At 42.4% G+C, this 25,912-nt stretch overlaps 1 protein-coding gene across 3 annotated transcripts in view; it reads left to right on the forward strand.

Moving 5' to 3' along the window:
* The window catches only part of FERRY3 (FERRY endosomal RAB5 effector complex subunit 3), a 119,438-nt gene extending 95,679 nt beyond the window's left edge, over positions 1-23,759 (forward strand). For all 3 annotated transcript variants that reach the window (XM_077468504.1, XM_077468503.1, XM_077468505.1), the window contains 3 exons: positions 11,559-11,616; positions 13,405-13,472; positions 21,875-23,759. In XM_077468504.1, the coding sequence (XP_077324630.1) occupies positions 11,559-11,616; positions 13,405-13,472; positions 21,875-21,967 (219 nt within the window). In that variant the 3' untranslated portion in view covers positions 21,968-23,759. The remainder of the gene's footprint in view (positions 1-11,558; positions 11,617-13,404; positions 13,473-21,874) is intronic.
* Positions 23,760-25,912: the final 2,153 nt, after the last annotated feature.

Here is a 25,912-nt window from a genome sequence, read left to right on the forward strand (position 1 = left end):
GCAAACAAAAACATAACAGGTAACAAAGAACTGTCAAAGACTGGTCTGTCATATGTCCGAAAGGAGAAGCAAGTAGGAAAAAGAATGTGAATGGCGCTACGTACTTGCTACTTTTTAGCAGGGGTAGCTAGATTCCAGGGTCAGGAATTGCAACATGTGAGTACTCTTATACCATGTGTCCCAAATTTGCCAATTGTTATCAAGCTGATTTTTTTTCCCCATCCTGAGGGCTAGGATTGATTCATAAGTGAAATGTAAGTGGGTGGTCGACCAAACCTCTGAGGCATTGGGCGCTTGATCGTTTTTCCAAAATCTAGCTATCAGTGCCCTAGCCACCAGGAGGATGTGGGATATAACAACTCTAAAGTTAGGTGGATATTTTTCAATACCCAAATTAAGAATTGCCAGGCCTGGTTCAGGGGCGGAGAGGAAACCTGTGATACTAGAAATGACACGAAATATGGCGTTCCAGAAGCTTCTTAAATGTTTACAAGACCAAAACATATGAAGTAGGTTACCAACCTCCCCACAGTTCCTCCAGCACAGGGGGGAGGACTCAGCGAGACCAAATTTAGAGATCCTAAATGGAGTAAGGTACCAGCGCAGAGCAATTTTTTGGGCTAACTCCCAATGCCCGACACACTTCGAGGCCCTTTAGTTAGCTTTGAATGCATGGTACCATTGTGACTCTGAAAAGGTGCATCCCAAGTCCTCCTCCCAGCGCAGATAGGGACGGGATTTAATGAAGGTAAGCTTTTGCTGGAGGAAGTTATAGAATAAGGATATTCCTTTTAGGTAAGGGGGGGATTGGCATCGATAAAGTGCCAAAGAGATTCAACTACCGGGACACTGGTAACTTTACTATCTTTCAGCAAATGAGAAATTTGATAGTGTTTGTATACATCGGCAGGCTTTAGCTGAAAGCGCATCTTTAGAGAGTGAAATGGGATCATGGAAGGTCCCTGAAAGAGATCCTGCAGCCACTGTATTCCACTCTCTACCCACGCTTTGGTAGTGAAATTATGAATTAGGAAGTCTAAGGCCTGCAAAGGTATGGGAAGTGCAACCAATTTAGAGGTCTGAGGCGTGGACCTAAGAAGATCTCGCCAGGCCTTCATGGAGGCCCGAACGGTATCAGTAAGTGGGTGGAGAGGCCAATGTTTAATTGAGTCTGTAAGAAGAATAAGTTTTAGGTTCTGGGTAGGACAGAGGGCTTTTTCAATGCAGCACCATTTTAGTTCCTGGACCGAGTTAAACCAGTGTGTAAGTTTGGACTAGCCTGGATGCTAGGTAGTAGTCCTTTAGGTCCACCATGCCCATACCACCAGCCAGCCTGTGTTTTATCAATAGTACCTTGGAGCATCTAGGCCTTCTGGAACGCCAAATGAATTTATTCATTAAGGAGTTAAGACCGGAGAAATGTTTCCCAGAGGGGGTGACCGGTAGTGCTCTAAACATATACAAGATTTGGGGGAGCATCAGCATCTTGAAAGTTGCGAGGCGCCCTGACCATGATAGTTCACACTTGGCTAGTCTATTTGCTTCTTTTGTAAGTTTGTCTATAAGTGGGGGGAAATTAGCCTCTGCTAAATGGCGAGCTGTTTTGGTCAATTGGAGTCCCAGGTAGGGCATGGTGGAGTTACTCCACTTATATGGAAATGTGGACATCAGGTGAGTGCGATGGGGGGGTTCAATGTCTGTCTAGAATTACTGACTTGGAGAAGTTCACCTTGTAGTAAGAGATCAGGCTAAACTCCTGGAGTACCTGGTGGGCCTGCGGTAAGGACGAGGTTCGGGATGTTAGGAAGAGGATGATATCATCCGCGAACAGGTTGATTTTGTGAGAGCCATCCTGCATTGGGATTCCTGTGATCAAGGGGTGGGAACGGATTCTAGTATTTCTGTACTTTAAACACCCCCTAGATTAACCACTACAATACAGGGCACCTTCGCCCCCTTCTTTCCCAGACCAATTTTCAGCTTTCAGCTCTCTCGCACCTTCAATGACAATTGCGCGGTCATGCTACGCTGCACCCAAATGAAAATTTTTATAATTTTGTTCGCACAAATAGAGCTTTCTTTTGGTATTTATTCACAACTCAGTTTTAATTTTTTTTGCGATATAAGCAAAAAAAGAGAGGAAATTTGGAAAAAAAAAATATTTTCCTCTTTCTATTTTAAAAGAAATCCAATAATTCTGTCATAAATGTAAGCCAAAATGTATTCTGCTACATGTTTTTGGTAAAAAAAAATCCGTTAAGTGTATAATAATTGGTTTGTGTGATCACGGACATATGTACACAAATTATCATGTACAGATGTACACAGGTGATCACGGACATATGTGGGAGGTTAATCATTTGGACATATGATTTTAGTGGGACATGTGTGGGGGACAGGTGTTTTTATTATTTGGGGACGTTGTGGGACATGTGTGGGGGACAGGTGATCAGTTACAGCTGTAAAAAACAGTTCATACTCACTGATCACCAGTCTGCTGCAGCGATCCGCTCTCCTCTCAACAACTACTACTTTGTGAGGAGAGGAGAGCCAATTGCCTAGCAACCAGCTCTGTGTTTACATCACATGATGGCTGTGATTGGACATGGCCGTCATGTGATCAGGAGGGCCAATCACAGAGCCCTCCTGCCGATCGGCGATGCGCCGTGTCCTAATGACACGAGCACACCGAGATTGCGCCGCTGCGTGGGCACGATCCCCCTCCTTCTGAGGGACGTTCCTGAACGTCCTCTCAGGAGAGAGCACCCACCCAGACATTTCTATATATTGGCCGGGTGGGCAGTGGTTAAACAAGTTTTACTCCTCAATACCATTATGGGTGATTGGAGTTTTAACGTCTTCCTCCTCCTGGTCAGTGTTCGGACATGGTGATTGGAGGATCAAGCCTGAACACTGCATCCTGGGAGAAAGAACATACATCAGATTAAGCAGGGAGGAGCATGCAGAAACTGAATGCCAGTAGGTGAGAGGGGGATGTTTATTGCAAGAGAACCTATCATTTTGCCTTAAATGGACAAAGTGACAGGGTCTCTTACAGGCCAAGTTCACCTTTTTGTAAAAAAAAATTATAAATGCACTTGATTTTTGCAGTTAAAAATATGCATTTATTATTTTTATTTTTTTACACTGCAGCCTGCAAAAGCATTGCACCCACGATCAGTGGATGCCAGGCTCCTGCAGACACTCAGTACAGCTGTAACTGCTCATAACTCCCCTATGGGCAGATACTGACGTGCAGAAAGTGTCAATGAACTAAGAGCGTCCACCACCTCCCTAACAGTTCATTGAGACCTGCGAGCTGTCAGCCGCGGTGGAAGATGGGACATGTAGGCCATTCATTCACAAATCTCTGTGAATTAGTAATGCAGCTGAGTGGGCAGCACGCTGTTTTTAAATTGTGATAGTGGGTGTGGGAAGAAGATCCCTCACCTGCTGTTACAAGGGGGTATTGGGGTGTGCAGGCGGGTGCTGTATACATATTATACCCTAAATACGGATGTAACCTGTTACAAAAGGTGAATACGTGTACATGTTACAAAAGGTGGACTTATTTTTTTAAAGCTTATCACGTTAACGTGTTTATCTAAAAACAAAAAGTTAAAAAAAAACACAATAAATCTAAAAATAAAAAACAGGCTTTAGTTTCCCGTAAACAAAATGAGCAAATGCTCTCAATTGTTCCCGTATAATTAATTAGATTTGAGAACATTTTTTCATTTTCTTAGTCATTCTGTTAAACAAAGGACAAGGAATATTCCCATGCAACTGGCATTTTATAAACTTGGATCTATTGTGATTTCATGATCCTTCCAGTCTGAATGTTGTAAAGCGATCATTTCGATCCTAATTGTTCCTTACACTAGCTCCATTTTATGGCTAAGCTAAGTCTGTACACCATTTGAGCAGGGAAATAAAGTAAAGCTCAAGCTGTAATAAAGCAAATGTTAGCGTTCTAAACAGCATATGGCTTTGTGCTATTTAATTTATTGCCCCCTTGTTTGACCACTGACACCACAACTGGAATCGTTTTTCCCTTACGAGCCAAAAAGAGAAATAAAAAGGAGAGGTGTGAAGCCAAAGCGTTCAGTATGGAACATGTGTAGGAGGTGTACAATGCACGTAGCAAAGGAGGAACTCCATGACCCAGACTAGGATGCCCTGATGCTCTCTCTCTGTTTAATGGCAGGGTTTTTTTTTTTTTTTTTTAATCCCTTGAAGTACTGTTTACGGTTGGCTGCCCTGATTTGGAACATCCACTGCGACCGCAAACTCTCAGGAGCACAGTTGCAGGAGATGTCGTGTGAACTTTGTGACGCGCGCAGACGATATTTCTGAGGTTGACCAAATCACACGTTGTTGTGAGGAGGCAATTGTGCAATCTGGCAATGACAATAAAGGACCTGAAAAAGGGAAAGTGGAGGCGTTGTCTGGAGCAGCCAATCAGTGTGCAGTGGTTTCTTTTCCATTTTCAGCTTAGAAGATAAATGGTAACACATGAATGGTTGCAGGGGGTAACACAGACAGTCTTCCTTTCTGCAGATCTGTTTTGGTGTTCAATCCCTTGCTTGGCATTGGGCTCATAAAATAGTAGACTTTTCTATGATTAGTGCAGAAATATTAGCATTTTGAGTGGCGTCAACATGAACAGTGAATCTTTACTCAGTATTCCCTATTAACCACTTAAGCCTCGGACCATTTGGCTGGCCAAAAACCAGACCACTTTTTGCGATTCGGCACTGCGTCGCTTTAACTAAATTGCGCGGTCGTGCGACGTGGCTCCCAAACAAAATTGATGTCCTTTTTTTCCCACAAATAGAGCTTTCTTTTGGTGGTATTTGATCACCTCAGTTTTTTTATTTTTTTGTGCTATAAACAAAAAAAGTATGACGATTTTGAAAAAAACGCTTTATTTTTAACTTTTTGCTATAATATCCCCCCCAAATTTTTTATTTATTTTTTTGTTCCTCAGTTTATGCCAATACGTATTCTTCTACATATTTTTGGTAAAAAAAATTGGTAAAAAAATTGCAATAGGAAATATATTGATTGGTTTGCACAAAAATTATAGCGTTTACAAAATAGGGGATAGTTTTATGGCATTGTTTATTAAAACATTTTATTTTTTACTAGTAATGGCGGCGATCTGAGATTTTCATCATGACTGCGACATTATGGCGGACACGTCGGACAATTTTGACACATTTTTGGGACCATTGGCATTAATACAGCGATCAGTGCAATTAAAATTACATTGATTACTGTAAAAATGTCACTGGCAGTGAAGGAGTTAATATCTATCCTAGTATGTGTTCTAACTGAAGGGGGGGGTGGGACTGTGCAGGGAAACTAACAGATCGCTGTTCATATTCTGTATGAACAGACGATCTGTGAGTTCACTGCTCAGAGAACTGGAAACTGTTTACACCACAGCTTCCGGTTCCCCGTGTGCCCCGGGCACTCGCATCGGTCAGGAACGAGTGGGGGGGGGGGCATTTATGCTACTGATGTAGCATAACAGCGATTTTGCGCAACCGAACCATGCTGCCGCAGTAGAGCGGCGGCTGGTCGGCGTGCGGTTAAAAAAACAAAACGCATAAATGGCTTTCATATGCGCACATGTTTATAGACTGTGTTTCTGAGCTGTGGGAGGGTCTTAAGGAAAACCTGTCATGAGCCAATCACAAAGGCTGGCCTAATTGATATCTCTCTGAAATTGTTAGGTGCCATTTTCTCATACCTGGAAGCATAAGCTGATTTGCTGTCTTAATTTTAGCGGCGCAAGCCTTTGGGCTGTAATCCCTATATTGGCAAGCAGCTGACCAAGAGCAAGTGCAGTCAGTGAAGAAATAACACTTGGTCTGAGTCGGTGTCTTATTGGCTCAATTTATATTTATCTCCCTGCAATGGCACCTGAGTTCCAGGCAGATATAAATACATCAATGAATGCTCTTGTGTAATTATTAATACAGCACTTTCTGTATTCTCTCTAAATGCAAGCCTTACAATTCCTCTACAGCAGAGCTCAGAATCAAGGGGGGGGGGGGGGGGGGGAAGCTGCACAAGGATCAAATTAGGTGTGTTGCAATGCAGAAAGCATGCTGATAGGAGGATAGGGCAGAGTGAGAAGAGAAGCTTTACCTTTCACCGTCCCATCATGGGGTAAAGAGGGATGGCAATCTGTAAGTAAAAGTGATACTGTAGCGGGGGTTCCCGCATGCATGTGCAAAACACGCCTACCTTACTCCAGCTTTCATCATTGGCAACTAAATGATCCTTCTGGTAAGGCAGTGGGCACCCTGAGGATCCCAATTATTATTATACAGGATTTATATAGCGCTAACAGTTTACGCAGCACTTTACATTATAAAAGGGAGATGTTACAGTACAAGAAAGTTATGAGGGCCCTGCTTAGAAGAGCTTACAGTCTAATAATTCTCATGAGAAGACTCTCCTGCACAGCGCTGACGCACCATTTGGGCAGTACCCTCTTTAGTGCGGAAGCCAGGGTAAGGTAAGTATACCCTTTTTTTTTTTTCCACAGGTATTTTTGTTCAGCCATATTGATGGGGGAAGGAGGTGCTATGTAATAAGCTGACCTAGCCTTTTACCGCAAAGTAACTGTGGGGCTCATGTCAACAGGCATTGTTTCCCTTAGTTTGAAATGTGACACACGTCAAAGCAGGTCAGCAGAGCTCCATTGGCTTTGATTAGGCAGTAAACATGGCAGCCAAGGCATATACAGTACTTTACTTTTTTTTATGTTTTTGTGTTTTCAAACTTACTGTGTAAAAGAAGAAAAAAAAAAGTAGCGGCCTACTTTTATGGTACTAAAAATCATTTTCTTGATCTTTTTACTACATGATAACCATGGAGTATCATACTCTCTTTACCATAGGTGTGCAAGCTTTAGATAAATCAAATCGCGGTGGGCCCCTGCTGAACCAGCCACGATTCGATCTGGCTATGGGCAGGCTGGTTGTAGTTAGGTTGATCCATCAATCCACTTCAGTACAACCAGCCTGTTGGTCCTTTTTGGGTGCTTTCCACCATCAAAACTTAATAGCACTGCCGGAAGGATTCCACCATCAACAATGATAGTATCGATGGGGGAACCAAGTAATTTTCTCTCCTTCCACCTGTGGTTGCAGAAAAGAAATTCAAATGATCTATGGCTTGCCTTAGTAGAGTTCTTGTACATGTGAATGCAGAAATAAGTTGAATCCCTCATGAGTGTGCTGCCACTTCTCACTTGGAAAAAACTCTGATAAGGACTGGCACCCCATTATTCCACTGAAAGGCAAGGGCACACAGACGGGAATTTCCACACTGCTCCTTTGCCCTTATTCATCTTTTTCCCCTTACCAACCCTTCCCAAACCCAAACTCTCTTGGTCCATATGGATGTGTGCTAATATCTGTGCCTCAGCACCTTTACCTTTCTTAAATAAAATCTTGTTATTAAAAAAAAAAAAAAAAAAATGCCTGTGTGTAGCTTACCATTCATTATTGCCACCACCCCCACTGTTCCTCTACTTTTACCTATGTAAAGCCCCTCAATATGAAGGTGAAATCATCCTTATTAAATAATGGCTTGCAGAACCTTGAATGAACTTGGTCACCTCCACCCATGACAAGTGTGAGACCAGATTGGGACAAAAGCCATAAAAGTGTCCTTTTTAGAATGCCGGTTGTTATCGTTATCCAAAACACAGGGCTGAAACCACTGTCAGAGACGCCTACTCCGGTGTTGACAGCATGAAGTGGAAGCATGTGTCCCGTGTAGGCAGATAAATTATGACGATAGGGCGCGCTTTCGTGAAAAAAAAAAAATACTTTTTTCATTTCTGGCTCTTGTAGCATGGAGGGCTTGTATCATATCACTTTAGAAACATCATGGCTGCTAAGCACTGATTGTCAGCTGATTTCTCTGAACCATTTTAACCCCTTCATCACCAGAGGCCATTGATGTCCATAATGCCAGAAGTAATTAAGTGATGATTTGCGTTGGTTAACTTGACATTAACTCTGTGACCACCACAAACATTTTTACATTGTTTTTAGGGACACGCAAGGCTTTCTTTTGAAACGGTGTTATAATAAATTCCCAATCCAGATTGTTATGGGCTGAAAAATTAATAATATATGAGGGGAAAAAAATACCTCAAATTATTGTTGCTTGTGCTTAAATGCAAATGTAGTTATCTTCTTTAACCACTTGACATCCGTGTGAATGTGAATTCCTGGGAGGCCGTCATATGACAGCCTCCCGTGTGCACACTCCCTGCGCACGCTGTGATCACCGAGTCACTGAGACTCAGGTGATCACTAATCTGGGTAAGGGGCCGGTCCCAGCCCCTTACCATGTGATCAGCTGTCAGTCAATGACAGCAGATCACATGATCAAAACAAAAGATTGGTGATCGCTTTTTTTTTCTCCTCATGTTGACAGCGGAAACTCAACTGAAAAAAACGTGTGTGTAATTTTTTTTTTTTTTTTTTTTACTGTTATGTCATAGCTGTGCTGGTGATGGCATTATCAGGAACCAAGCTAAATAGTTGCTGATTATTAATGGGGACTGGGGCTGACATCTGGCATCACTCACCCGTCAATAGGGTAACTACATTTCCAAACTGCCATTCAGGGACAACCCCCAAAAAAAGAATCTTTTTTTTTTTTTTTTATACCTTTTTTCTTGCCAATGTTTGGGGGGGTCACATCTCCCAAAAGCGAAGGACTACAGGTCCCAGCACGAACCACTGAGAGCTAAGGCTGTGACCCCATAGATTTCACGGGTTCATGCTGAGACCTGTAGTTCTTCACTAGTTTCAGGGGGCGTCACATCTTCAGCTACAAAATTGGCAAGTGTATAGATGGCACAAGGTGCAGTAGCAGCTTACATGGAAACGGAGGGCTCAGCTGTGCTGCACTGCCACACAAACACACACACGGGGGTGGATGGCACCAGAACCTGGTGGGCAGAGGATGAGAGCGGCGGGCTGTGACTGGTGTCATACAGTGGGAGGGCTGGGGAGAGGTGGTGTTAGCGGAGGGCATGTCCTGGGCAGGGCTGTCAGATGCTCAGTGTCGGTTACAGTTCCACTACGGGCTGACATACAGCTTAATCTCCAATGACAGCTCGGATCCCCACTGTATTGTCCCAGAATGAAGGTACCCAGGACAGACCTCCAAAATGCGGGACTGGCCCAGGCAATCCAGGACGCGTGGTCACCCTACCTGTCAAACGTGGAATGCAGATTACCATTTCCAGGGTCCCAAACCTCATATTGCAGATGTTTAGCAGTTACAGCAAGCCTGGTAAAGTGTAACTGAACTCAGAACTTGAAGATTATGTTATAGGGAAAATGATCATATAATTGTGCTTAGGCAATAACCTTAAAGCACCTTTTTTGTCTTGAATTCCTTCTGAAAAATGGTGATGCACTTCCTGATTTGAGGGTGCCTAGGCACTCCTGGGAGATAGAAAGTGGGAGTCATATATACAGTTGTGCACATACGTTTACATACCCTAGCAGAATTTGATTTCTTGGCCATTTTTCAGAGAATATGAATGATAACACAAACATTTCTTTCACGCGTGGTTAGTGTTTGGCTGAGGCCAGTTATTAATCAACTGTGTTTTACTCTTTAAATCATCATCACAACAGAAACTACCCAAATGACCCGATCAAAAGTTTACATACTCCAGTTCTTATTACTGTGTATTGCCCCCTTTAACATTAATGTCAGCTTGAAGTCTTTATCTTCTCAGATGGTAAAGCTGCCTATTCCTCTTGGCAAAAAGCCTCTAGTTCCTAGAAATTCTTGGGCTGTCTTGCATGAACTGCACATTTGAGATCTCCCCAGAGTGGCTCAATTATATTAAGGTCAGGAGACTGAGATGGTCACTCCAGAACCTTCACTTTATTCTGTGAAGGTTCTGGACAGGTCTACCTGGCCTTGTGTTTTGGATCATTGTCATGTTGGAATGTCCAAGTACATTCCTCCAGTATTTTTTGATAACATGCTGCATTCATCTTGCCATCAATTTTGACCAAATTTTCTATGTCTTTTGTAGCTCACACATCCCCAAAATATCAGTGATCCACCTCCATGTTTCACAGTAGGAATAGTGTACCTTTCATCATAGGCCTTGTTGACTCCTCTTCAAATGTAGTGTTTATGGTTGTGGTCCAAATGCTAAATTTTGGTCTCATCACTCTAAATGACTTTGTGCCAGAAGGTTTGAGACCTGTCTCTGTGCTGTTTGGCGTATTGTAAGTGGGATACTTTGTGGCATTTGCGTAGTAATGGCTTTCTTCTGGCAACTGACCATGCAGCCCATCTTTCTTCAAGTGCCCTCCTTTATTGTGCATCTTGAAACAGCCACACCACATGTTTTCAGAGAGTCCTGTATTTCACCTGAAGTTATTTGTTGGTTTTTCTTTGCATACCGAACAATTTTTCTGGCTGAAATTTTAGTTGGTCTACCTGACCATGGTTTCATTTCAACAGAACCCCTAATTTTCCACTTCTGATTAAAGTTTGAACACTGCTGATTGGCATTCGCAGTTCCTTGGATATCTTTTTATATCATATTCCTAATGTATACAGTTCAACTACCTTTTCCCGCAGAGCCTATGACAATTCTTTTGCTTCCCCCCATGACTCCGAATCCAGAAATGTCAGTGCAGCACTGGATGAAAGATGCAAGGGTCTGTCGGGAGTCCAGAAACTCATTGACCTTTTTATATACACATACACTAATTACAAACAAAAAGATCACAGGTGAGGATGTTTACCTTTTAATAGCCTTTCAGACCCCTTTGTGTCAACGTGTGTGCATGTTATCAGGCCAAAATCACTAGGGCATGTAAACTTTAGAACAGGGTAATTTGGGAAGTTTCTATTGTGATTATGATTGAAAATTGTAAACAGTTGATTGGCTTCAGCCAAACACTAACCATGAGTGAAAAAAATGTTTTTTTGTGTTATTCATATTCTCCAAAAAATGGCCAAGAAATCATAAATTCAGCCAGGGTATGTAAACTTTTGAGCACAACTGTAGATAGGCCTATGGATAGGTAGATATTAGGAGCAATACACATTAAGAGACAAAGAGAGAGCAACACATAACCGATTACTACAAAGAGAGTAGAGTAGAGTAGATATGATATAGTGTGAGTGCTAAATAGAGATATTTAATGAGGGTGTAGTTAAAGCTTTAAAATACTGTAGGTTCTCTTTCAATGAAGTAATGAAGATGTCTCTGTTAAACTTTGTAGTTGAAACACTTTTTGATTGAATGTGTCCATAGGAAGAACCTTTCTTGTTGCCCATTGCAGCCAATCATGTTCTCCCTCCTATTCTCATCAGGGTCTTATGTTCAATGCCGACACGAGGTGGAGTTGTTAAGTTAGAAATCCTTTGCACGGACACATATAGTGTGACAATCGTGCTGTATAAATTCCCAGCACGCCCTCAGCACCTAATGATCATAATACAAACACTTCCTGACTGCATTTCTTCTGTCCTTCTAGGAAATGACTATACCGTGGTGTCTGAAGAGGGCCGAACTGGTGTTTAAGTGTGTCAAAGGTAAGGCAGGTCTTGACATTTTATGGCATTCCCCTCTACACACGTCTCTGGATCCCATTGTTCCAATGTACAATCAGTGCGTGGGCTCCAAGTCGATTGAATATTCACGTTCTAACTTGGATGGGAAAAAAAAGATTGGATCGTTTTCATAACCTGTTTGATAAAACTCACGTCTCTCGTCGGCAGTGACATTCTGCCAGTATTTGCGGCTCCTCGAGCTTTCCTGCGCACGTATTCGATATAAATGTGCTGGGTCAAATGAGGCTGCTGTAATGTCTGTGCTCTGTTTATTAAAGGATAAGTTCACCTTTCTACAAAAAAATAATAAACGCACATCATTTGTGCCTTTATTATTTTTTTGTAATATTAGCATGTAAAGCAATCAACAGACCGCTAATGCCATGCAGGTCTGTCAGTACATCTTTGTACCCATACATCCCTTGGAGACAAGCCGATACTCATTGACAAGAAGACTCCATGAACTACTACATCGCTCCACAGTGCCGTGGCAGTTCATTTAGAACTACAAGCCAGCAGCTTCTAAGGGTGTCGGAGCTTGTAGTTCATTCAGATACACAAAGCTGTGTGTATGAATGATGCAGTTGTGTGGGCGGAGCCCCGCATGGCCGCACTTTTTTACAAATAGTGACCGCTAATATGGGGAACTTCTCCCTGTACTGCTACCACAGGTAGAGGGGGCAGCAGGATGCGGCTGCAGCACTGGGAACATGTTACATGTTCCCCAAGGTGAACTTATCCTTTAAAGCTGAAAGTGTTACTAAACCCAGTAATCCAAAAATAGTTAATCCCCCCCACGGTGCCCACAGCTTACAAAATCATCTTTTTACATTAAAATATTGCCACTATATACCTTTTTGGCTGATACCATGGTCAGTGATCAATTGCACATTTTCTCCAGTGATGAGAGTTCAGGTAGGAGGAGATTTCCACTGCAGCCTGTATACACGCCTACATGTGTGATGTTAATATAATGTGGCCTGGGTAGTTCAGCTCAACAACATATATTCTCTACGGCATTAAAGACACAACTGGGCATGTACAGGCCAGCTACCCTGCCTGTGTTAGCTGGCCTTCCCCAGATAGACAGTGCAGGGAGGGAAGGATCTATGCATACAGGATAAAATGGCCTTTTTACGCAATGCAGAGGATTAACCGCTTAAGTTGCACAGTGAGTATATCAAGCATGCTATGCTGCATATACAGACTGATTTTACTGTTGTGGGTTTAGTAACACTTGAACTCTAGGCATGGTTACCCCCCACCCCCAATTTATTGCTATGCTAGTTTGAAAAAAGAAAATCTATATGTCCCAAGTCCCTCTTCACTTTGGGTATCCATGTTGCTGCCTAGGTGACGTGGACACATTTGTATTGGTTGTACAGCTGCAATGTCCTTGTAGATTTACAAACTTTATAGTGCCTACATAAGCCTTTACATGATATTGCTGTTGGTAAAGACCGGAAATTGTACAAGGATAACCTAGACAGACATGAAAACAGCGAGTGGTGAGAATTGAGCCTTTGCTCAAGAATAGATGGTCCACATTCAGTCATTTTTCACACACTTGGCAGACAACAGAGTGCCAGGGGAATGTAATGGGCCTTTTAACACATTCCCTGCAGTGGCCAGATACAGTTAACCAAAATGAATGAAATCTCAACGACTGAAACTTATATTAATTGTTGTAGATTAGGCCTAGTTTGTATATGCTGATTGATCAACACTGCTTGAGACTAAGTCAGGATTTTGTTTTTTGATTTTTTGCAGGTTTCATGATGGAAATGGTTTCCTGGGATGGAGGGGTATCTAGGACAGTGCAATTTCTTGTACCACAGGTAATGCATAATTGGCTTCTGTGTATTTACTGCAAAGTCTTCTACTGTGTAGTGACACTATGGAACCCTCTGTTGTGTGTTCTTTGCCTCTCTCTTGACTAATTTAGGCATTTAGTTTAAACATTTGTCAGCTCAGCAAGTGGCCCTATTGGAAGATTTCCTCTCTATTCATGTTCTGGTGACAACTCAGACTTTTGGATTTTCTCTCACCATTTGTCCCGATTACAGTGGGTAACAGAAGAAAAAAGAGGGTAAATCTTCACAGTAGGGACACTGACAGCACAAAAACTCTGGCGGTCTTTAACCCTTCGCCACTGCAAAAAAAAACTAGAAATAAATCGTTTGGAAACCCTTCCAGGTTACCAAAAAAATCCTGCTAAAAGGTCCCTGCAATATACGTGGTATTAGGCCTGATTCACACCTATGCATTTTTAGCGCATTTTGCAGATTTGCATTACAGAGCGTGTTCCATAGGAAACCATGTTGAATGGACTGTAGTGCAAATCTGCAAAAAGCACTAAAAATGCATAGGTGTGAATCAGGCCTTACACTCATGTCTCCAGAAGGCCATGTCTCCTATCTTCACTCTGTTTTAGCAATGACGCCTCCTTTAGAGTCTTCAGCATTCAACACTTCCAGGAGTATTAGATGCCTATGTTCCCCCTGCATGCTGTGGTTCTGTCCTCTGACCACTACATCACTGTTATGCCTTCTAGTAAAATAGGGGTCAGTGTTGAAGGGCTGAATGCCAGAGCCCAATGAAGGATGCAGCACTGGAACAGAGGAAGATAGGAGACATGGGCTGCCTGAGAGGAGAGTATGAGAACTATTCTTTTGCAAGGAATTTTCAGCAGTGTTTTTTTGGACTCTGACAGGGTTCTAATAAGCCCCATTTTGCATAGAAGCTAGGTCCTGTATTCTTTGCTAATAAAGCCTAACTGAACTTTCAGTTTAAATCAACTAAATGCTTTTAAAATGGTTCTAAAGGCAAAAAGGCCATTAGAGGGCAAACGCAGAAAAGGAGGAGTCAAGATCATCGGTGGGAGACCCCAAAAGATGAGGTTCGGAGCCACTCTGTGTAATACCATAACATGTTTTTATTTTGTGTACTGTGTCCAATAATGTATATTGTTTTAAGAAAACAAAGAATTACAACCATTCAAATAACTTTTTCTTTTTTTTTTTTTTTTTTTTTTTTTATAAATAAAACAGAGGCCTGGATAAGACACTGTAACAAATTAGGAAAAATAGAATTTTTATAACAGCTTAGCTGTAAAATCCTTTTCTTTGAAGTACATCATGGGACACAGAGCCATAGTAGTTACTATGTGGGTTATACAGAATCCAAGGTTATGAGAATCCAACCTAGGTATTCCATGTAGCTAACTGCGGTGACCAAAGTTTGGATTAAGCAGGCTACCGAATTGATCTATGAAGAGAAGATCTAAATAAGCTAGTATTGTTGTACCTTGAGTCATTACCATGGCTAAAGAAGGAGCCAGGACCTTTGTAAACACTTGAGGTGGAGTAGCTAGACCGAAAGGCAGAGCTGCAAACTGAACATGAAGATTTTCTACCATGAAGCGTAAATTTCTGGTGAGTGGGGAAGAAACGGCACATGGAAAAGAGCATCCTTGATGTCGTTTGACGCCAGAAGTTCTCCCCCTTGTAGGAAGGAGACTACTGATCGGATTAACTCCATCTGAAAAGAACGGATATTCAAACCTGGTTTAGATCTTTTGAGATCTAAAATGGGTCCGACATGCCCATATGATTTTGGAGCCGTAAAAAAGGTTTGAAAAACCCTAATCCTTGCTCTACCAAGGGGACCACTGATATCACTGTTTGAGACAATAGATGATCCAAAGCTAGAAAGAGAGACTTCTTTTCACTGGATCTCTGGGAACATTTTGATCTGAGAAAACGAGATTAAACTGTACAAGCGCCCCCCCCCCCCCCCCACTCGAGGGAGCGGGGGTGCCTTTTCACAAGGCTTTAGTATTTTGTTTTGTGGGTTACCTCCCCCCGGGTCTTTTGACCCTGGGACCCTGAGGTATACCTCTTGAATCCGGATGGTGGAGGCCGTTGTGACTGCCTGGAGGCAGATGCCCCTGGCACTGGAGAAGCACATTTAAAAGAAAAATACTTACTGATCTTAAAGGAGACATTCATAAGAAAATTCAAAAAAATTCTTAGAAAATCCCACTTACCTTTCCCGCCACAGGGTTTTCTGTGGTAAACCAACAGACCAAATCTTCACCCTTCACAGTGGATTCCGTTAAACCTTCAGGAGCTGGAGATCCTCAGGAAACCCACTATCCTGGACCTGTAACAGCACCACAGGGGCGGCACAGTGGTGTAGTGGTTAGCACTCTCACCTAGCAGTAAAAAGGGTCGCATGTTCTCCCTGTGCCTGTGGCTTTCCTCCAGGTACTCCGATTTCCTCCTACAGTCCAAAGACATGCAGGCAGGTTAATTGGCTTCTGTCCAAAATTGGCCCTAGTATATGAATGGGCACCTTTGGGTTGTGGGCTCCTTGAGGGTAGGGACCAATGTACAGGGATAGGGACAATTGTAGACACTCACTCAGGTTGAACTGGATGGACTGGTGTCTTTATTCAACCTTACTATGTGACTGTGACCTCTGCTAGTAAGTTTATGGCCTTACTACCAAAAAGTACTGGATCCCGGGGTCCAGCTCTCTAAAAAGAGAAGCATTTACAGGCAAAACCTTGTTTCTTCGGATACGAGGCCCGGATACCATTCAATTTGGCCAAAAGAGACACTGTGAATGGATGTGGTCAGCATGGCTAGCCCCAGCAAGGATTGCTCCAGAGGAGCTTAGCACAGCACATCTTTACTCGTGACCAACACCTTAGACACTGGCAAAAAAACGGAGGTACTCCCACCAGTGAGAGGGGTTATATAGGGGGGGGGGCACTTTTTAATTTAGGGTATGCCAGTGTCCATCACTTGAAGGTGGCCTATAACCCACATAGTAACTACTATGGCTCTGTGTCCCATGATTTATAAGAAATATGCATACAGAATACGATATGCAATGTCATGAAAATATTAGTCAATATACAATACAGGTTTCCAAAGCCCCTTGTCGATACGTTCATTCAATACCTCAGAATGGGGCATAATCTGGATTCCTGTTGATATCACACTAGGACATTCCAGAATTAAACCACTACAATATCTATACCTATCTATAATATATACCGGTATCTATATATAAGTTTCATTAAAACATGGTGCAATATCTTCTCTGAAAGCAGCCACAACCTGAACTAGAAAACGTATGTCCCCTGCCAGCATGCTGCAGAGAAGGACCATTGCCCTCTTTGTGGAAGCAATGCTCTCTATGCAGAGGTCTTAAATGCCCACTGCTAAGTCAGACTTATAGCTCTGCAGTCAGCAAAACTCATGCTCCCTGCTAGCCCTCAAAGAAGTTAAAATGGCAGCCACTCAATTCATTATATAGCTAGCACAGGAAAGATGCACATGGACAGGGCAGTGTTCTGAGCAATACAAGTTGTCGGTATAAAAATTCTTAAAAGATTTATACCATTTAAATTAAAAACCGGGTGCTTTTGTTGCATACATTTGCAAATAGATGGGACGTTACACCTCTATTTTATCTAAATGCAGCTAAACTGACCACACCTAAACGCTGGTTGGTGCATAGTCCTACATACGGTATGTCTTTGCGTCTCTTCATTCCATCAGTCATTGTCCTCCTTTTTTTACCCAAATAGAAACTGATTATTCCCATGTGGTTTATTTCTTTACATACAAATATATGATACCATCAGATATCCTTATCCTTTTGCATTGCTTTGAGATGGACCATGCCTTGCCTCTCCTTTAGTCTTTCTCTTACATGGCATTTTATCTTTGGAATTCTAGAATTCTTTCATTTTGTTCAGTGGCAAGAATAACCCACAACAAAGCTGAAACTAGATGCCCACACTTGCTCCAACAATGCTTACGTTGTCTGTCTCTAGTGAATGGGTCAAATTCACCTGTATTCAGCCTTTATATCTCCTGTTACCTGGCCATATACACAGGCCCCATTGTTGAGTTGGATCTTCCAGTAACCGCACATCTGTGTGACAGATTTAACCGCATGTTGCCCTTAATGAGCTAACTTGGCATAGCAAGAGAGAACACTTTTGTTTTCTGCAGCTTCAGACTTTTTTTTTTTTTAACCAGTGGTTGGCATCTTCGGGAACACATTGTGGAAAATGCTGGCTTAGGTTGGACCATACCTACTGCTATTCTAGCTTCTTTTGGTTTAGAGAAAAAAATATCATGGTGCATGGCTCCAAAAGTCCTAATAACAAAGTTCCAAGGTGTGCTGTCTGGGCTACCTCACATGGACCCCATTTTCAGCAAGTCAACACATAATGAGAATCGGGATCTAATGTCTTCTACACTTTACATCATGTGACTTTCCTGTTGCAAGAGTGCAGGGAAAGCAGTATCACCTTTCCTGAGAGCATGTGATGTAGTCTGAATAAGATTTTAAAGATCACTGCTATGCAAGATATCTGAAAGGGCATAGCGGTCATCATACTATGTTTCTGAAGATGGAAGTAAACCCTTTTTGTAAACTTGAACCTATAGGTAAGCCTATAATAAGGCTTACCTGTAGGTACTGTGACTATCTTCTAAATCACGTTTAGGAGATATTCACACTGCACGCAGCCAGTAACATCACCAGTGCATGCGCTCTGAAGTGATGGTATACCTGTGCCCTCCCTACAGAGCTCTGTGCCGCATTCTGTGACTCCTGTGTGCATTGTGACAAGGCCAGTCAGACAGCTGGAGGATGCAAAGGAAGGATGGGTGCTATACAGACGCTATTTTTAGCTCTGTAGCGCCTGAAAACGCCTCAGTGTGAAAGGGGCCTTAGAGTTCAGAAAAAAGTGGGCGGAAAGCTAAAATTTACACTCTACAGAGCTCAGCAAGGAGATCTCTGAGAGCTGATTGGAGGGAAGAGACACACCCCCTCCACACAGCTCATAGGGACAGAGCTGAGGCTCTCAATCTGTTCCCCTGTCACCATTTTTCTCCTGGTGTCAGGAATACTTGTCAGAAGTGATTCATACTGATGGCAGACGAACAAAGCAGTAGACTGAAATTAACATTTAGTGCTCCTAACTGAGACAAGTCCACACTATAAAAGGATATGCTTTGTTCATAATTCATGTCTTTAAACTGAACACTTTAACATGTATATTCTTAAAAGTTTTTGGATTTGAGTTCCCTTTAGCAAACCAGGTTAAGCACCGTAATGTGTCACGTCCCAGCTGCTTTTCTCAAAGGCAAGCAGAACCTTAAATACAATAAGTATTTGTTCGATATATAAAAAACAATTAGACTGTATGAGTGCCGGGCAGTTGGCTGGAGGGAGCTGCCTGACGTTTATGTTCCCAAAGCGCTCATTAAATCACGAGCAGGCGACACTGTGACGAAGATGAAAAGGAAATTTCTCTCTCAGAATGTGGCTTTATTTCTTTGTCTGGTGAGATCATCTATATTAACAGGAAGTGTCATTCCAAGCAGCCTGAAACAATGACAAGTATTTACATGGCTGGCCGTCTGCATTCACAGAGGAAAAAAAATGAGGAGCCTGCAATAATTGTTAACCCTTCTCTTTAGTCATAAGTCATCTGGACATTGAAGTAGTCAACACTGTAACTGCTTGTTTCATGGCTGAGACCGACTATTTGAGATTGGAACCCAAGACAAAAACATTTTTTTTTCTAGTTCTGAGTAGCAGGGAAGGATTAGAACCCCTGTCAGGTCTGCTGGAGGTAAAGAAGCGAAAATGCAAGACCAATAGTTTGGAATTCCAAAAGATCATTTTATGTCGTCTTGAAACATCCAAGATAACCCCAATGCATTTTGTAGGTTATAGCTTCGTAAGTGTTGCATACTTTTATGTGGAGCCAGAGATTATGGGGACTGACTCCCCTACTGCTCCAGTCCAGGTTCCCCTAGGTCAGGGATTTGCAATTAGTGGACCTCCAGCTGTTGCAAAACTACAAGTCCCTTCATGCCTCTGCCTCTGGGTGTCATGCTCGTGGCTGTCAGTCTTGCAATGCCTCATGGGGTCCTGTAGTTCTGTAATAACTGGAGGTCCGCTAATTGCATATCCCTGCCCTAGGTAGTGGGGAAAAGAGTAGGGAAGAAGGGACAAAAGAGTGTCACGAGTTCCAGTAGATGGTGATGCCATGATGTCACTGGAACTCATGCACCGCCATAAAGTAGCTGGAGGTCTCAGAAGATGGGGGTACCCCTTGAGAAGAGGATAGGAACAATCTGGTAAGCAACAGCTGGATAAGACAATGCCAATACAGTAGGCAGGAACATAATTAGGGCCAGGCTGGGTCAATAACTTGCAAGGAATTAAGTACCAGAATGGCAGGCAGAAATCATATTTGGGTAATAAGCCATGGTCAATACAGGAACAGGTAGGCAAACAGAACCATAGAAGAGTTAGAACAAGCTTGGTTTAATGGAGTGCAGAACATAGAACTGGAGTCTCAGTTTTCAGCCTTAAAGTGATACTAAAGCCTTGTGTTTATTATTTTTAAAGAAAAAAAAAAAAAAAAAAACATGTTCTACTTACCTGCTCTGTAAAACGATTTTGCACAGAGCAGCCGGGATCCTCCTTTTCTCAGGTCCCTTGTTGGTGCTCCTAGCCCCTCCCTCCTGTTGAGTGCCCCCACAGCAAACGGCTTGCTATGGGGCACCTGAGCTGAGTCAATGCTCTGTGTGTCCATTCAGACACTGAGCTGTAGTTCTGCCCCACCCCCTCTAGACTAACTGACTTTGATTGTCAGGAGGGAGAGTCCCGAACTGCCGAGTCTCTCCTGCAGTATCCTGAGTATGGGGTATTATGTACCCCTACTGATTCACCTGGGGAAAAAAAAGTGTTAATAAAAAAACACAACACAGGTTTTTAAAATACTTTATTAGACGTTTTACAGAGCAGGTAAGTAGAACATGTTTTTTTTTTTTGTTTTTGTTTTTTCTTTAAAAATAATAAACACAAGGCTTTAGTATCACTTTAAGGCTGAAAACTGAGACTCCAGTGCTATGTTCTGCACTCCATTAAACCAAGCTTGTTCTAACTCTTCTATGGTTCTGTTTGCTTACCAGCGGCCAGGGTTGTCGGGAAGAGGCCCTTGACCTCATCAACATGGGGACAAGGTGCCCCCCTTCCCCAAAGCACCCCCATGTTGAGGGCACGCGGCCTGGTATGGCTCAGGGGGGGTGGGTGCTCGCTCGTCCCCACCCCCTTTCCTGACCAGCCGGGCTGCGTGCTCGGATAAGGGCCTGGTATGGACTTTGGGGGGACCCCCACGCTGTTTTTTCAGCATAGGGGTTCCTGTTTAATTCCATACCAGGCAATGGGGCTCACAAGGTGTCAATCTCTCCAATGGAGGCGGCGACATTGACTTCCTTCGCTAGTCCTGTCTACCTGGAGTCACGTTCACAATTAACAGACTTTACTCCGTGTGTGGGCAAGTCCGTTCATTTCAAAAGTCCAGCGGACCCCCGCCATAGTCCGGCGGCTTGTCCGCCGGAAAAGTCCGGGCGTGTGTGGGGCAAGTCCACTCGTTCGGAAAGTCCGGCAGACCTCCGCTGCAAAGTACGGCGGATTGTCCGCCGGATAGTCTGAACGTGTGTACGCGGCATTAGCACTATTAACACTATTCACGACGATGGGGCATGCACATGCCGCAAGGCCTGAGCTGTGAGCAACTGCTGACGTTGGAAACCAGCTATGTGGGCTGGCTTGATCTTCCTGACAGTAGGCATTAAAGGTGGTATGCTATAACCCCCCAAAACATATTGGAGTGTATTCATGAACATTTTAAGATAATAAATGACCTTTTTGGTCCCCTAAACCATTGGTGTAGCACTTTTCTTCTACACTTCCTTACATCCCTTCAGGGTGCCTTTTGATGGCCCTTGTATGCTTTGAGATTTGCCTAGTCAGTCCATTGCTTTTGGATCCAGCACATCCTACTTGAATATTTTAATATTTATCTTCTACTATTTGTGTTCCTATTTTTGAAGTTTACCACACTTTCTGTCCTGGAGACACCACAGGAAGAAAAAAAGAAATCTCTCTAAAGTGTGTGGAAATTCTACTTTTTCCCAGTACAGGTGTCCCCATTAGAAGAAAACTGTGAAATTTTAGAGATCCCCTGTCCTCGTGAGACTAGCAGGGGCACAGACAGATAAAAACCTGACAGATTCTAAAGCTTCTTTAGACTAACCAAAACTACAAAAATATTATTTTGGTTCTGTTTTAAATCACTTGGATCTTGATGCATCCTGCTAAACATATGAATGATGTCACTTTATTTTCACAGAATATCTCGGAGGAAATGTTTTATCAGCTGAGCAATATGCTCCCGCAGATCTTCCGGGTCTCCTCAACACTTACTTTAACCTCAAAACGCTGAGACGAGCAAGACTGCATTTTGGATTGTTGGCGTTCTTTCCAGCATGTGAATTATTACAGACCCTTATTCTGGGAGATTCTGGAATGCTAGCCTGATTCTCTGTTTATGAGCTCCACCACACTGGCCACCTTATGGACAACAGAGGTTGTAGAATGATTATCTCCAAGAAACTGGCACCTGGTAGTATTTGGCACAGAGAAAAAAAAAATGAAAAGCCTTTCTTGAATCACCCAACCCTAACTTTAATCTTTGGTTGATCTTAAGACTGAAGCCTGCCTTTAGGCAGGAGTAATGGACAGCACTTGCAGGGGACCCCAGAAGAAGAGGATTTGGGCTGCTCTGTGCAAAATTATTGCACAGAGCAGGTAAAAATAACATGTTTAGTATTTAACAACCAAACATAAAACAACCGTTACAGTCACTTTATTCTAACCCTTAGCTAGATTTCAACTTGTAACCTTCAACCTCACTGCATTACCCATGAACTTTCTGAAAACATAATGTGTACCTGAATTCCTGAACTGAAAAAGAGTTCCTCCTGAAAAATAAAAGTGCACTTCTTGGTATGTGAAGATGCCTAGGTCCTCCTGTGCCTCATGGCTGTGTAGCTGCAGTATATAAATGAAGGCACTGTGCTGCTTGCTGTTCTTTTTGCTAGAGGCTCTGATGTGAGGAAGCAAAGCTCTGCTCTACCAAGATGGCTGCCTCCACGTATAGACACAGTGCAGAACAAGATGTGGTAAGTTAATAATGGGGAAAGATCTTCTGCAGGGAGACCACGGGCAGAATTGATAAGTAAGCCGTTGCCTTTTGCTTATCTTATTTTGGCCAGAGTTTCCAGTTTCTCTTTAACCATAAAACTAAACCAAAACACTTAACCCCCTAAAACCCATCCCTAATATAGTCACCTATATGCTCGTCTCCTGTAAGCCCCTGTACACACGGTCGGACATTCTGCCAACCAAATTCGTCGGATTTTGCCCGTTGGATCTTGTCCGAAACTGTTGCATACACACAGTCGGACTAAGTTGTCGAAAAATCCGATCATTCAGAACGTGATGACGTAATTTTGTTGCGATGGGACTACATTCAGGCTAGTAGCCAATAGCTTTGATGTAGGAATTTGATCTGAGCATGCGTGGCACTTGGTCCAATCAAAATTCTCTACACATGATCGGAGTATGTCCGATCAAACCAGTTGGTCGGAAAATATTTCCAACATGTTGGAAAATTGGGTCGGACGGAATCAGTCCGATGCATACCACACACAGTGGGATTATCCGACGACACGGTCCGATAAGACGCATTCCGACGGATTCTCCGACCGTGTGTACAAGGCTTTAGAGCTCTGTTTTCCCCTCTCACCATCCAAACACATTGGTTAATCAGGTTCTGACCAAATAGAAATTAAACTATGTATGTCTGTTTACTTATTTGAGTGAGCTAGGCACATTTGATTTCTAGCTCCTCTGGTGCAGGAACTTATACATAGGTCTGTGCACTGTCTGGTATATGGCACCCACATAAATGCAGAAAATATAAAACTCTGTGAACTTGCAAAATGTGAACCTAAATGTCTGAAAATATTGATATTTCGTTTGATCACTGTCTGTGTTTTGTGCTATGAACAAGATTGTATAAAATATGTGTAAAGACTGAAATTGAATACAGTATTGTATATCACTGCAATGAAATTGTGCGGGACATAACTCATTTTTAATATTTTTTGTTGCAGTAAATAACAATGTACACTCTTCTGTTATATGCAATATTAAAAAATACTTCACTTGTTGACTGTTTTTCTTAATATCATTGCTTTATCTTTAGAGTGTCCGGGTTTGAGCGGCTGAATGAGTGATTATACACTTAATTTATTACTAGTAAAGTAATAACTTAAAAGCCAACATAGCAGGTACAGTTATATACACAGTGCTTGTGTGTTCATGTACTGGAAGTGTACATGGTAGATGTAAATGAGAAGTATAATTCTGTTCAGCCAGTTTTGTAAACCAGGCACCCCTGCATGACAGTGCAGCCTAATCCAGCACACACCCCACCTGTGATTGGACAAATAAATGATATAGACACCCCCCTATAATCCCCCTCCTGTAGGTATGGACTCATTGTGAAAGTGCCAGTATTCAAGCAGACACTTGGATTGAAGTTGAAATCGAAGTGGGACTTCTTTTTTAAGTATATGTGAACTTAATCAATTAAATCTGATATCGGCTTTAACATAAATATATCATTTTAACAGTCATTTTCAATATTTTTTAGTTCTGCAGCTTTATAAATACTGTATAATACCTTGTTAAGGCACTTTCTGTTATGGGGTGCCCACACTTGTCCTTGTCACCTTACTGGGTTCTTTCATTGTCACCCTAACACACAAGCTTTCGAAGGAGACAACAGGTGGCCACTACAACACATATTACACAGGCATGGTCCACTGTTGTCACCATCAGGAAACCCACCCTGACAAATGCCATGAAGCCATCGCTGGAGTGCATGTAGACAGGAGATGGCTGCAAAGAGACTACAGTAGATCAGCACCACTGAGGTGTAACAAAGGATTAAAAAATGTGAAAGCAAATATTTTTGTTTTCAATGGTAATTGTTTGTGATACACAGAACATTAGCACACTTAGGCTCGGTTCACACAGGGGGCGACGCAAGGCGACACGACTTGCCGTGCCGCGACCTGACAAGTCGCCCCCGTTCTGTACTACGGAACCGTTCTAAGAGGAGCGACTCGAGTCGCTCCGACTTAGAAAAAAGGTTCCTGTACTACTTTTGGGCGACCTCGGGCGACTTGCATTGACTTCTATACAGAAGTCATTTGCAAGTCGCCGCTGAGGTCGCGGCGCGGCAAGTCGTGTCGCCTCGCATCGCCCCCTGTGTGAACCGAGCCTAAATGTCATTCACTACAGGTTTTAGGTCTGCCTGGATTTTTAACCTAATGGCTGTTTTTTTATGTGTAATTGCACATCATTATTCTTTCAAAAAAAGTGATTAAGGCCTTTTGTCCAACAGTGGTTGTGCATTTAGAATCTTCTTGTATGTAAATATAAATAAATTACAACACAGCAGCCAACCTTTTATGAGATGATCAGAGAACAATAGAAAGATTTCTGACATAAAATAAATAGCAATGTTTTTTTTTCCCTTCAACTCCCTATCTCCAGGATCCTATTTTTGCCCTTTGTAGAAGATGTAATTAGGGAAGGGAAATTGATATTTTCATGAATTGACTGGACCTTTCGGTTGTGCGACATGTGGGTAAATAGGAATTATGGGATGCTAAAACGGTCCCTTAAACCAGAGGCGTTTATATCCGCCTGTGATATATAGCTTTAGTGACCGGTGGCTGGACGCACTCCCCTGCAGGATATTTCTAGCACTGATGCTATAGGATGAAGCCCATCCATGGAGGAAATTATTTCATGAGTGTGAAAGATGACTTGTGGAGGAGGACGCCTTCACCACAAACTGATTTTCTACATAATAATTACGGTACATAGATTTGCGCTACTGGATTTTCTTTATTTCCTTCAAAGACCGGACAAGGGAATATGTTATTTTTAGGAAAACATGAAAGGACAAGTCAATTTAAAGAGAACCAGCCATGAATGGACATATGTAAGAACCTGATTCTTGACATTTTATTTGTTGTTGTGGAGCACTCTTACCTTTTTTTTTTTTTTTTTTTTAAAGATTGCTGTGTGTGCTGTTATTTAGTTGTATACTCATCCTGTTGGAGCAGAAATATTTAACCCAGTGTCAGACCATGAAGCCCCAATGGAGGATGACCAGTGCTCATTGGGAGCTTCAATGCAGCAGAAATTTTTATGTACCCTTTCCCAGAAGGCTGTGAATACTTATTTACATTTTTTTTATTTTTAAAACATTTGCAAAAATTTCAAATAAACTTCTTTCACGTTTTCA

Source organism: Lithobates pipiens, unplaced genomic scaffold (assembly GCF_037356315.1).
Source record: "Lithobates pipiens isolate NorthernLeopardFrog02 unplaced genomic scaffold, aLitPip1_a1.2 Scaffold_8, whole genome shotgun sequence".
Classification (NCBI taxonomy): Eukaryota; Metazoa; Chordata; class Amphibia; order Anura; family Ranidae; genus Lithobates; species Lithobates pipiens.